At 38.6% G+C, this 13,578-nt stretch overlaps 1 protein-coding gene across 1 annotated transcript in view; it reads right to left on the reverse strand.

The window, feature by feature from the left end:
- Window positions 1-955, reverse strand: part of gpm6bb (glycoprotein M6Bb) — a 29,230-nt gene extending 28,275 nt beyond the window's left edge. Inside the window, exon 1 of the mRNA XM_040005311.1 lies at window positions 807-955. Coding sequence (XP_039861245.1) covers window positions 807-810 — 4 coding nt within the window. The 5' untranslated portion in view covers window positions 811-955. The remainder of the gene's footprint in view (window positions 1-806) is intronic.
- Window positions 956-13,578: the final 12,623 nt, after the last annotated feature.

The raw sequence follows: 13,578 nt of genomic DNA on the forward strand, positions 1-13,578 counted from the left end.
TTGTTTTGGATGTGTTGCCAATTTATCACAGTTTTAACGTTATTAAACATCCATGGCATGAGCCCCTCATTCCTCCCTGGAGCCCCGCACCCCCGGGTTGCGAGCACAGATGGCAAACACTTGGTACTGTCTCAGCTCAGCCCTTCAGATAGCAATTACAAGCTCTGGCACAACACAACAGCCGATCATGGAGCGTCTGACAAATGCAATATGCTGCTTCCAGTACATTTTAATCAAGCTTTGCCAGTAAAACACGCTGAGCTGTTTGGATGGGAGACGGGACAACAATGACAACCTTTCACCTCAATCAGCGCAACGTGATCAATCACCGCTGACCAATGTGATAATCGAGGACTGATTAATGAAGGGCGTGGCCAAGTGAAAACTTTTAATCAAACGTTTTCCCAAACAGTTCAGCCTCTGTGGCCTTTTTTTTTTTTTTTTTAAGTTAAAAGAGAAACAGTGAAGGCAGCAAACTGAACTGGATTTAACACCTCCGCAGACTCGCTCAGAGTTGACTGCAGGAATCCTGACAGTCCTAATCTGTCTAATCGCTTTCCACAAGTTGCTTCAGCAGGCTGCTCTAATGCCGATTCTCATGCAACCGGGTCAGGTAAACAACGTCCTTCTGTGGCACTAGTAGCAACAGTAAAATTTCACTTATGCGTACTTTTAAACAATCCGTGCACCTCGAAAGTTAGAGCCAAGTGTGATCTATGCTGTCATCACAAAAACAAAAACAAAAAAAAACAACAGGCGTTCATTACATCCGTCGCGACACCGGAACATCTGTTGGTAAAACTTACCCATTTTTCCAAGTTTTCCTTGGTTGTCTGAAGTTTCGTTATCAGCTGAAAGTTGAGCCCCAGCTACACTGATGTTGCGTCCTGGGATGCACACACTGACCGCCTGGCTGCTCCAAAACTCAAGGCTGTCCCTCTGGAGACAGCCCGGCTTACGTCACCACAGAGGGGATTACTGATGGGAGGACGGAGTTCACTCAGCCTGCCCCCTCCCTCATCTCTCCTCAGTGCAGAGCATTAAAAAAAAAAGTTAGCTCTTTACTCTCGGTGAGCAATTTTATCTTGACGTATTTGTGCGCACAAAGCCCCATATTGCGCATAGTGGATGGGTTATCGCCAACGTTATCGATTAACTGATTAAATAAATAATTCAATCATGATAACAACCTAAAAAGTCAAGCACAAAATTAACTCTTGAGCCCCAAAATACAGAATAACGAGCTATTAGGACGCATGAGTCAAAATGAGAGGCCAGAGGTCACCAGAGGGGAGTGATTTCCTCTCCCGTACCCTGTTACATGGCTAATCGCTTGCTTTACAGACAAGGGTACTTGTAAGGTTCTTGAAGTATACCCCTACGAAATCTAGAGAACCCATGGTCTCTTTAAAGCTAATGGGTAGTTATTTATATCTTTATTTGGGGGAGAAGATAAAAAAAAGAAAAAAGAAAAAAAGAATTATGATTAGCTCACTGACGTAAATCAAATTGTTCTAAATGAATGTTTTGTGCATCTTTCAAGCCAGCCCTGTGACACAAAAGCATTTCCGACTTACCCCAACACCTCTACTAAAAGACTAAAAAACACCCTAATTTAGTTCATCTATGGCCAAATGCATATAAAGCCTGCATGAAGAATTAAACATTGTATTTGTTTTGCAACTACGCTTGGTTGCGTGAGACTTCTGATTTTAAAGAAACAGGGTCGGCTCAACATCAGTTCTGTGGATGGAGATAAACGGTGGCCTCTCAAAAAGACAGGGCCTTTAAAAGAAACAAAACCATCACCATCACTCCAGCAGACTGGCATCCGGTTTCCAAGGAGGTCTGAGCAGCCCCTAATCCAATCCAGTCTTTTCATTGGTGGCCAAGTGGGCAATTCTCAATGGTTTGTTTCATGGTAAACAGGGCATCTTCCCATCAAGGCAAACAGAAAAGTAGCCGAAAGGCAAATATTTAACTGGTCAGCTTCACATCTACAAGGAAAATATCATCCTTCTTTTCTCACTTAATATAATTTATATTCAATTCACCATCCACTTTCTTTTTCTAAAGTGCACATTTACTGAAAAGCTCCACTAACCTTTAAATCTTTTTCTTTATGCGTGCACAGTTATGGTGAGTAGTTCTTCAGCTCTACACAAAACATTTTTGGCTGATATGACATGAGTTTATTGTCATTAATCTGCATCATCATAAACGACTAAAGTGCCCCGATCACTTTGTGTGTGTATGGGTGGTGTGTTTGTGTGTTTATCTGTGTGTACATGGGCTGCACGTCAGTGAATAGGTGATCTGCATGGGAAACTTCCAGCACTGTGCTGGCTGTTACAGCAGGCACAGCAGCTGGCAGACAGTATGCCGGCAACTGTTATTAGGGCTGACTGTATAAAAACAAAGCACACACACACAATGCCCTTTTATTTGACATTACAGCCATGCCACTAACAAAGTGATCCACACACCATATGAAATTTGACTTTGTAGGTGGATGATGTAATCTTCAGAAACCATTACTGTTTATTGGGTTGTTTAACATCTCCTATTTCTGAGGGGGTTGTTTCGTGAATACTAACTTGGGCTAAGCACATTTTAATTTGAAGTTACATTCTGAAAATACTTTGAAAGGTAATTTGGACATGAAGTAGGTTTTTCTGTTCAGCACCAATGACCTGGATGTGTGACAATAATACCTCAGATATATGTTACAGACAAAACACTAAGGTTTTTCTAACCAGCAAGGCAATGTAAGGAATTACAGCCCAAAACCCAAACATTTCTTAAATCTTGAAGCAATTTTCTCTGCTCTAATTTATGTTATGTTCCTAATTAAGGATAAGCACAGTGAAACAGGGCTGATAGCAGTCAGCAGAGGCAAATTGAGGTAATCCTCGAGCGTCTAATTGCAAATAAAGAAAAGCTGCTGAAGCGCTGTACCAAACACAACAGCCACCATGGTTACAAACCACAGATAAAATGGCAGACACTGTGAATGAGCTCAAAATGAGAGGCGGTTTAAAGTGCTCCGAGAGTGAAGCTGGCATCAGATCGCCGGTTACATGACTTGGTTGAACAATCTGGGTCTGCAAGGCGTTCCTTAATGTGCTGAATAGCACAACTTGAATGGCAAAACTCCCTGCTCAAATTTTCAAAGGATTACAAAGTTTCCCCTCTGTGGAGAAAGACAGTCCGGTAATGAATGTTTGCTTAAGACAGTTTAATTGATTACGTCAGTTTTTCCAAATTCTTTTCTGAAGTTATTCAGCTGGTGAGTAAGCTTTAAACATTCAATTCCAGCATACACTTAAAAAAAAAAAAAAAAAGGTTCAATAACATTAGTGCACAAAACCTTGTTCCAGCTGCAGAATTTTGTGGACTAATCTGCAGTATATGGACACACCTGAGTCTTTTCCCAGAATAGTCACGCTTCAGCGAGCAGATGAAATTTAAGCATTTTGAAAGTTACACGGGATCTGTTTTTCAGCATGTTCACTTTAAAATGGTTTGAATGTCTGCACCATTAAAGTGCAAAGTATCAACTCCAATTTGGATTGGTTTATGTCAGTGCTGAAAGAACCGTGTGTGAGACATAATCTATTTAACACACTAAACGTTTTACTGTTAGTTCATGTATAAAAGACGGAGAAGGGTTTGCATATCACATGCTGAAGACTAAACTGGACACAGAGACCGACAGCATTGTTGTCCAGTTACTCTTTGAAATTTGGGCACTGTGTGGCTGTGTGTCATACACAGTCCTTTCAGTGCTGACACAGACTGAAGCGAAGACTTGGCGCTTGACACAAAGTGTCTTTGAGCCTTAAAATAAAGACCGTTTCAGCTGTTGATAATGTTGACTGAACTGTCTCTCTCTTGTGTACTCTATGTAGCTGTGCACTTGGAGTTCATGTTTTGGAATAAACGGAAAGATTTGTTACTCTGGTGAGAAATCCAAAGATTCTCCTTCCAGCTGTGTGAATGATGTTAAAGCTCTGTTTGCTTTAGACAGTAGATACTCACAAACTCTAGTGCTGTTCCTCAGACTTTAACCTGGAACTGTAGTGAACAACATATGAGGTTTTAGTGTGGAGTCAACATCTGGTTTAGTATTTGGAAAGCAGTGGAAAATAATGTTCCATTGCCATCTGAGGGAAAATACGGAGGAAGAATGTTGTTTACCTCTACTCGCAAAATGCTTTCAAGAGAATCTAATCTATTCAGCTTGCCTATAAAACTAAATCCCACTTGCAAGTTGGAAGCATGCGCACTTAGAGAGAAAGCATGGTTCCAGCAAATATGCCCATGCGGGCCCACAGTGGGGACAATCCCGTTTGTTTGTTTTGCTTTTTAAGTGTCCCAGTGGGTAAAACTACTGTGGGGCCTGCATGGCCTAACCCACAGGTGGAGCAGTGAGGTACTCATGTAGGCTAACCCATGTGGGACCCATAAGAATTTTGCTCTTTTGGGTCGTCATGAGTGTTTTCATTATAGGCTTGCCCACAGAAAAGCCATATAAGGGGCCTAAAAGGCAACACTTCTGTGGGCCTTGTATGGGTGATGAGCCTGGGTTTTCCCTGTCCACACAGCCCCACAGTTCAGCCACACCTATCTACTGTGGGCTCACATAGGCATGTTTGCTGGCAAATTATTTAAAACAAGGAAACATGATACAGAGACACGTGACTTATGTGTTTTAGTATACTTACAAAAATTTGAGGGGGATAGAGGTTAACTGATTCAACACACAAATCTCTTGGGTTGTCAGGAAGAGTATGTGTTATAAAAATCCGTCAAATCAAGTAGGGCAGCCTACGCCTCGAGGTTGCTGACATTTTATGCCAGTATTTGGGTTCACTTGGTGTATTGGTTTACACATTTGGCTAACAGCTAAAACATCCCTAGTTCGATTGTGGGAGGAGTTACAAATCCTTTTCAAGATGGACATCCAATATAAAAAATCTGCCATATGAAATATGCTGAGCTACCTGCTGTAGTGACCCCTTGAGAATAAGAGGGCAACCAGAAGTAGCTTTAATGGGGCCCACAGTGATCCCACGTGTGCCCCAAGGGGTGAATGTTTGATGGATTTTTATCCAGTGTTTTTATTTTAAACCACAGTCCCACGTGACCAGACACTTTCTGATTATATCTTGATCAAGTTTAACAAAATAAAGGTCTTGTCTTGGGAGTGTTTTCTAAGCATATCAGTCTCTGCAGGAGGCTCTGCAAACACAATGCATCACCAGTGCTTATGAGCCAAAATAGACAATGGCGGTGACCGACCCCAGCAGGCCGACGGGAGTGAAGAACATGTAAGCAGCAGTGAGCTCATGTAATTTATCGCTCCCGAGACCCCAAGCCTGAGGGTAGCCACAAAAACAGCTGGGAGTAGAGCAGGAAGTTAAACCCAGGCTAGTTTCGCTCTAAGCCCGTGTGTGGAAGGAGAGATTTAAGAAACAGGCAGGACAAACTGTGTTGCATCTGCTGTCCTTGATTTGTGGTGGTGTTAGAGGGTGAGAGGAGTGGCTAGATTTAGTAGACAGCTTTAACTCAGGGAATGGAAAAACCAAAGCGATACACACACCCTCGTGGCTCTGCCTCCAGAGATAATTGGGTCACTGTGGCTCAACAGCATTCCTCATAAATTAACTACCAGCTGTATTTTCTGATGTTCAAAGCTTTTTTTAAAAAAAAAAAAAAAAATTGCTGCACATATAAAATAGAGATGGCACAATTATGCCAGGTAAGAAGCGCAGACAAGCATAAAATATGAGACCTATTGATTCTGACATGCAAACAGGATCTTAATACTGATGGAAACTGTCGCCTAATTCCTCCACCGCTCCCATCCTTTCTTGGCAGTAATGGCCATGGACAGGAGCAATATCACAGCATATTGTTGTGAGCTTTAGACCACATGTTACATGCTATTTGAAGCTCTTTAAAAAAGAAGAAGATTTGTATAGGTAAACCTTTGGATTTTTTGGTAGCTGGGTTGATGGCGACATAGACGACAGCTTAACCCAAGTCTATACAATGCTGCCATCTAGTGCGTTATTTTATGGTGACTCAGAGACACAAAGTACAGAAGAAGAAGCCAAAACATAATGTAGAATTTCTCCTAAATCTTGACATGTCCATTCTCCTTGTTGTGATAAAAATCCTCATTTGTATAAACTCAGCAGTTTATGGGCTGCCCCTTTTATTTATTTATTACAACTGCTTCAAAAAAGGCATGAACCACAGAGAAGACATCCGATTTCTTAAGTTTCACATTAAAGTCTGTTGTTTACAAAAATGTCACACTTGACAACAAATCTGTCCCCTGTCTGCTGACTCATTTACTGTGAAAGTCTCTCACAGTGAGCTTGAGTTTCGGGGTCCCGGTACTGTGCGTGCTTGTCACTGTCCCACTGATTTCCTACAGAGAGGAAAGTGCTTTTATTTCTGTTGCACGATCAAAACTGTCTGGTGAATTTTATGCTGCAGCTTCACACCGGGATAAGTAAATAAATAGTCTGGTTCACCGTTTAACTGTGTCATTGCTCAGTGTCTGAGCTGATGTTGTTGGAGTGCATGTTTTATACACCGAAGTCAAGGCAGCTTGACAAGTAGGAGATTATCTAGATAACAACGTGGCTTTAGATGTCACTTATTAAGAAAATAATAAAGCACAGACAAATAAGAGTTAGTAAGAGTTAAACCTCATTAATTTCAGTGTTTAACTCCAACAGTGTTCCTCATTAGTTTGATTGTATAATAGAAGCAGACAGCTGCCTTTAGAAATCACACATATACAGCCCTACTGGCCATTTATCAATCGTTTATGAGGCATTTTCAATTAACACATTACATTAATAAGATTTCTTTTTCCCATCACAAATATTGAAAGTGAAATTTCTCCAGAGGACTCCTGTTATGTTACTTGACAGATTAAGTTGAGTGCTCGAGTTTACCTGAGGGAAATTATCAACTCATTGGATAACAGGCGCCTTATGCTACTTGAATTGTATCACCTCCAAGCAGCCACTCTCCTGTTGACTCCCCTGAGTCTGGAATGAAAGCATGTAGTTTTGTGCGGGCAAGAGTGCGTGCTTCACATCTCTGTCCTGCTTTTGAACTCTTCCAAAATAGATTAAAAATAATAATACCAATAATAATACAAATCCATGGAATAAGAAGCTGAAACTGGATTGTGAAATGCCAGCATTTAGTTTTATGTAAAATATTAATTTATATGTAAAGAAAATACCCAAAAAATACACAGGAAAATAACAGGTGATAGACTATTCAAAAGAAAGTTATAACAAACCAAATGTGTAAAATGTAATCAATAAATAAAGGAAGAAAAAAAATGGGTATTGGATGTGATCATTTTTCTCACACTTGGATGATTCAAACAGTGTCAGCTGCTACATTTGATCAAAGCCCATCTGCTGCCAAATTGTTTCAACTTCTTTCTTTTTAAATAATTGATTGCTTTTGTGATTACGTTTACATCTTTTATGATCACTGCAGATTATTTCTATACAATTTTCTTCCTTCCTCATTCGAATAAACGGCCCGTGGTGTTCTTGATGTAGAATACAGTGCATTACCAAATCAATATATTGAATAGATAACCTTCAACACTTGTTCTATAAACATTTGTTATCTTTGAAACTATTGCTGTTCCCAAAGGCAATCATGCCAGAACTCAATTGCAGCGTCTTTCGAGATTTATATTAAAATAATGCCTCATAACACCCTGCTGTATTCAACAAACACAATGCCACTCCTAATTAGAGATAAATAGGTCTACATTTTCTCATATGTTATTCATCTGCAGGTTTGGTGACCTTCAAATGGCAATGTGTCACTCTGGTTTTGTATTTACCTCAACAAACGAGACACGATTCTCAGAAAAGCCATCAGTGCTGTGATTACTTCTTTGCCAAACGGATTTTCATCTGAAAGGTCTCCGTGACGTTACCGCAGCATTTATTCTTTGGTTTGGTTGGGGAAATCAATCAATAATCTATTACATTAGAAAATACTTCTTCTCCTTTATTATTACAGTAAATCAATATGCCAGTGTTTGCATGAATTTGATTTGCATACTCTGTAAATTTGCCACAGTATGTTGTTTATGTTGGTGTTTCTGGGGGTTTTGTATTCTTTCCAGCAGCTCATCTTTACCATGGGAACTTCAGGTTTCATATGATGGACACAATAACACAGAAGATTGTGTGTATTATATATCTGACTTATTAGTAAGGAGCTGAAGCTTTTGAATGTAGCTCTCTGGCATGCTTGAGCATTTTGACCCAAATTCCTTTGATTTAAATATGGTAATTTGTTATAGGAAGTGTAAAGAGTAAATTATCTAATCTTACTTATCACGCCTAATGCATGCATTTATTTTGCTGCCTAAAGGGCTTTTTTTCAGGATGTTTGTGCTCCTGAATCATTAACTATTATATAACTACTCTAGAGAGGGAACATAGCGAGCCTCTGCTCAGTGACAGAGGCCAGTAGAGTGTCATTACTTTCCCTGGAGGCCCTGTTTCATTAGAAAACAGACCCATCAGACTGCCAGCGGGGAGCGAGTTCATCACTGAGCCTCTCCCACATTGATCCACACTCAATACGGCCACAGAATGAGAAATGTACGCTTCTAAGATGTGTCAAACCTTTTTAGACAATTTTTAGGAAAAAAGTGTCATGCTTTATCTGTGCTTTAACTTATTTTATGTCACTGATGAACATTCAGAACAGTTTGTCATTGTTTCGGCTCACCTCTACACCTGTACACCTTAATCGGCATGCTGTTGACGAAGCTGTGGCATTCTCCGAGCTTTGTAGGACAAAAACAAAAAAGATGTTTTGGGGTCAGTGCTCTTGTATTTTCTGTGCAACACTTTTAGGACAACAGCCACAGAGGGAAGATGTGCTGCTGTCAGGCAAAGCCGCTCTCATGACACCATCAGTCGCACTGTTATCAGGAGGTTCTCTCCAAATGTCCTCTTAACAGCTGAGACTCAGGTTATTACCTTAGAAGACATAGCACAGAATGTAACTGTAAGCTCTTCATATAAAATATTCTGTGTGTACAATATTAAATATATGGAGAAGAGTACTGGTCAAGTAAAACAAATAATTTAATAAACACTATTTTAATATTTCTATAGATTTATGCATGAATTATTTAAAAAAATATCTATCATTAATTCCTTGTGTGTTTATTTTACTTTGTCAAATAACCCAAAGTATTTATTTATTTATCACATTTTACCCCTACTCACTTCATTAAATGTAATTATTTTTATATTTTATTTTAATGTTCATATATTTTTATTCTAGTATGCAAATGAGGAGGCTCTCATGAGGTCAACTTTTTAAATTTTATGACATGAATTGAAATTGACTGCCTCCAGTCCAGAGAGTGTTAACAAAGTAATCACTCAGATAAAATAAATGACATGTGAATAAATAAATGTGCAAATGAAGACATAAATATCAATGTCATAAGTGTCTGATAAAAACAAAAATGCCTAAACATGTTATTTAGAATAATGTTTTAGGTTTTTAATGGCATATTTATGTATTCACTACAAGATATTAGCTATTTTTGATGGGCAGTTTTGATCCTCCATAGAGCTTCTCCTGAAATGTAAAATACTCTTTATTGTTTCATTAAAATTATATATTTATACATTATTAAAAAGGGCTGGAAAGTTTTCTCCTGGGAAAAAAAAGAACAATAATCAAATACTGATCAACTCAGTACAAGATGTCTTCAAGATAAAGAGAAAACTATCATTTTGCAAAGTGAAGGTCAAACATTGTAGGGTGACAGTAAACAATAGGTATGTTTAATTCTGTGGCACATCCTCCCACAAAGTGGGCAATATAATCAAATTATTCCTGCTAACATTTGCACGATCATTGTACTCAGTACTCGCTTAAAACAATTCATAATGTGATTTCTGGGGAGGTTACTATTTTAAAAACATGCCTGACCTTTCCGTCTTCTCCTCCATCTGGTAAAGACAATTGACTGATGCCAAATTAAACTGTGCTTCATTGTCTCTCCCCAGCTTAATGAGTGCAGCAGATCAATATATCATTTGTAAAGTAAAATCTAATTGGAAATTGTTTCCCATTTGCTCTGAGACACAGAAAGCAGACCCGCTGGCTGGATTTTGGTGAGACGAGGCAAGCAGAGCCAGAGGGTGCTTTTGGCAAAACCAGATAAGAATAATTTGTTATCTTCCTCATAACGACAAATCAAACAGATTCCTCTGCTTATGTGGTTCCCTCTTCCCCAGTATACGGGCTACTGTTTAATTGTGTTTGCCAGCTGAAACCCTCTCAGCTTTTGAGGTTTCATTCGTCATCAGAGAAATACAGCTGCTCCAATCCGCTTATCAATGTGTGTCTCACTGATGTTTCCATGGAAACTGTGTTTACTGCCTCACAGTGTGCTAAAAATGGTTCCAAAGTGATAACGGTGCCAGAGTAGTGAAAGCGGTGTAAAGACGTTATGAACAATGACAGTCATAGACGTTGTGGCATTATAAATGTATACGTGTAAGCCATTGTTTATTGTTTAAACACGATCAGGGAAAAATCCTCTTCTATCGTGTTCTGAATTTCAAAAATGTCTCATCTGCCAATTTTAATCCTACTGATTATTTCAAGATTTGATAAAATGGGAAAATGCAAAAATATCCTTTTTCCTTTCTTCCTCTTCATCACTATGTGTCCCTTTTCCTCTTCACAAATCTCACTGGCAGCTCTGTGGAGGTGCTAAATATCTCAGCCAATGAGTACAATTTAGACATAGAAATTACAAGTTGAAATTGAGTTTGACCTTGTGGCAGTCCAAACCGAGTGTGAAGTCCAAATAGGGGAATTACAGAGCCTAACTAATGTCATTATTTTCCCTTTCTTCTAATAATAATAATATGGATTTTTTTTTTCTGGCACGTTACCAAAAACCTGATCTTTTGTGAGCCAGATTATGTTTTGGTTTCTGCAGCTGTGGCTCTCATTTCATCCTTATGATTATTCTCCACAAGTGACTGACATGACTACAATTTTCCAAGCTTTGCCTTTTCAAAATGTAGTGCAATTTAAATATATATATATAAAAAAAGAAAATCCAACAAATGACTTTTATCCTCGTAATCATTTGAATCTAATTTTCTCTAAAACATCACTGTAGCGGTTTCCCCCACATACACGCACAAATCACTGTGAATGCTGTAAGATTGCTTTTGAAGAAGACAATAGTCATGTGTTGTAGATAGAAGAGACAGTTGGAGCACTGTTCCCATGGCAATGGGTTTAGAGGAAAAAACTTTGCATTCATCAAGTTTAAAGTATTTTTTTTCCCTTTTTTCTGAAAAACTGGAGAGAAGCCGACTTTCTGCAAAGCTTTATGATTTCATTTTTTTTCCTTAAAATTTGTCTTTTCCCTTTTATATTTCTTCTGATTCCATCAAACTTCTGCTTGCTAAGATCCATTTTCACTTTTCATTCTTTTTTAACCATGAACAGAACAAATAACATTTAATTTGTTATTTAGAGCAGAATCTGGAAGAATGTAACTCTGGGGTTATGTTTCACATGTGATTAATGGTTGGGAATGAATTAAAGTGTAGGTAAAGATGGCACTGATAAATTTCAGACCATATTATGAATCTTCTCTCACCGGCTTATGTAACACTTCCAGATCAGGCCCATCACTTAAACTAGTATCATCTTTTATTCCATTAGAAATAAACGTCATAGATTGTGACACTTAATGTACATTCTCTTAATAATTTCTAACTAATGACTTGATTACAAAGTGAATATCTTCCACTGAACCGTTTCAGGACCTGGAGTGTATGCTGGCGGTAATCGGGCAGAGGCTTACATTCATGCCTACCGCCAATTTAGAATCACCAGTTAACCTAGCGTGCATGTCTTTGGACAGATGGAGGAAGTTAGAGTATCCAGAGAGCAATCGCCAGGACAAAATGCAAACTCCACACAGAAATGCTCCAGCCAGGATTCAAACCCAGGCTCTTCTTGCTGTGAAACAACAGTGCTAACCACTGCACCATGTTGCATTTAAATTACTTATAAACTGTAGAGCAGTTTTAAATAAAAGAAGGTGCACCATATAAAGCTTTTATTGAGTGTGATTTATTAGAAGGCATTCACAAAGCATGTTATCAAGAATAGATGAGGTCAATTTGGAATAATAAAGCATACCTGTCCTATCATTTCATTTAGTAACAACAGAAATACATTTGCAGTGACAGCTTCATGTGGGACTTAATGCTCTTTATAGATTACTATTAATATAGTAATAGGATAGGCTGTGTAATGCTTTATATGCCAGATATGACGGTGAGTGAAGAACAAATGAGATTAAATAAAGAAGAAAACTACAAAATGTGGATGATGTAATGAACTCAACATAAAGGTTTCTTCTGCATCTTTACATCCTTTATAAAGTAGATCAGCCGTAGTTTGTTTGAATACATTGTTAGTGTGCATTTTCTGTCATGGATTTTAAAGCAGCTTTCGGGTTTTGGAACATGTGGGAAAATTCTTTAAAAAGTGTGAGGAATTGGCTGTTAACCAAACCCCGTCCCTAGATTAGTCAGGACCACCTTGATGATTGTTAGCAGGCTTTGTCATTGATTTATAGAAGCTGCATTATTTATTTCCCACTGTTTTCTTGAGTTACTTGCGGTTTGTTCCAGTCCTTCCTGGTTTGAGTAAAAGAGGAGGCTGAATCTACGGTGGAGTTGGTTTAAACACAGAGGTCACCCAAATGGACTAAACCATCTGCTGCAACAGCATAGGGGAGAATTGTGTTTCTGTTGTTGTTTTTCTTTGATATAGCCATTGTCCCCACTTTGCCTTTGAAATGTTTTCTCCACTAGAATACAAAATATTTGTTTAGGAGAGCCTTATTTTTGAGTAGGTTTGTTTAGTTTACCGGCTTATTTCTTAAATAAGTACAGAAATAAATAACTATTTTTATGGTTATGTATGTTGATATTATTATTAATCTTTTTGGGGTATAATACAACCCACATTTTGAAAGTCATACTTGTGCCTGGATATTGATTGTCCTTAGAACGGACATTTTTAACATTACTACCAAGAAAGCTCTGATTCCCTTTAATAGTGTGTTTATCTGAAATATAGCAGTAAAGGGTGAGCTATAATGTAACCAATCACATTAAAGCATCTGCTAAAAAACATAGAAAATGTTAGTGCTTAATAAAGAAAAAGAAACAACCGATATGGGACAGGTTTGGGAAGTGTGGACGTGAACTCGAGCATGAAGACATGCTGGGCAGTCGTCAGATTTGGGGACCGCTTTGAAAGAAAATTCCAAGGTAAATTCAGATGTGGCCCAGCTGTGACAGAGTAAACCTTTCTGGTAGTTTTACAGCAAGACACACATGATGAGAATGAGACGAGACGTGACACTGGTTCAGTCAGAAAGACACTGATGCTTGATAATGGCAAACAATGTTACTGTGGGCTGTCAGCAATCTTTTGCCT

This window comes from Simochromis diagramma, unplaced genomic scaffold (genome assembly GCF_900408965.1).
Source record: "Simochromis diagramma unplaced genomic scaffold, fSimDia1.1 OVJJ01000501.1, whole genome shotgun sequence".
NCBI lineage: Eukaryota > Metazoa > Chordata > Actinopteri > Cichliformes > Cichlidae > Simochromis > Simochromis diagramma.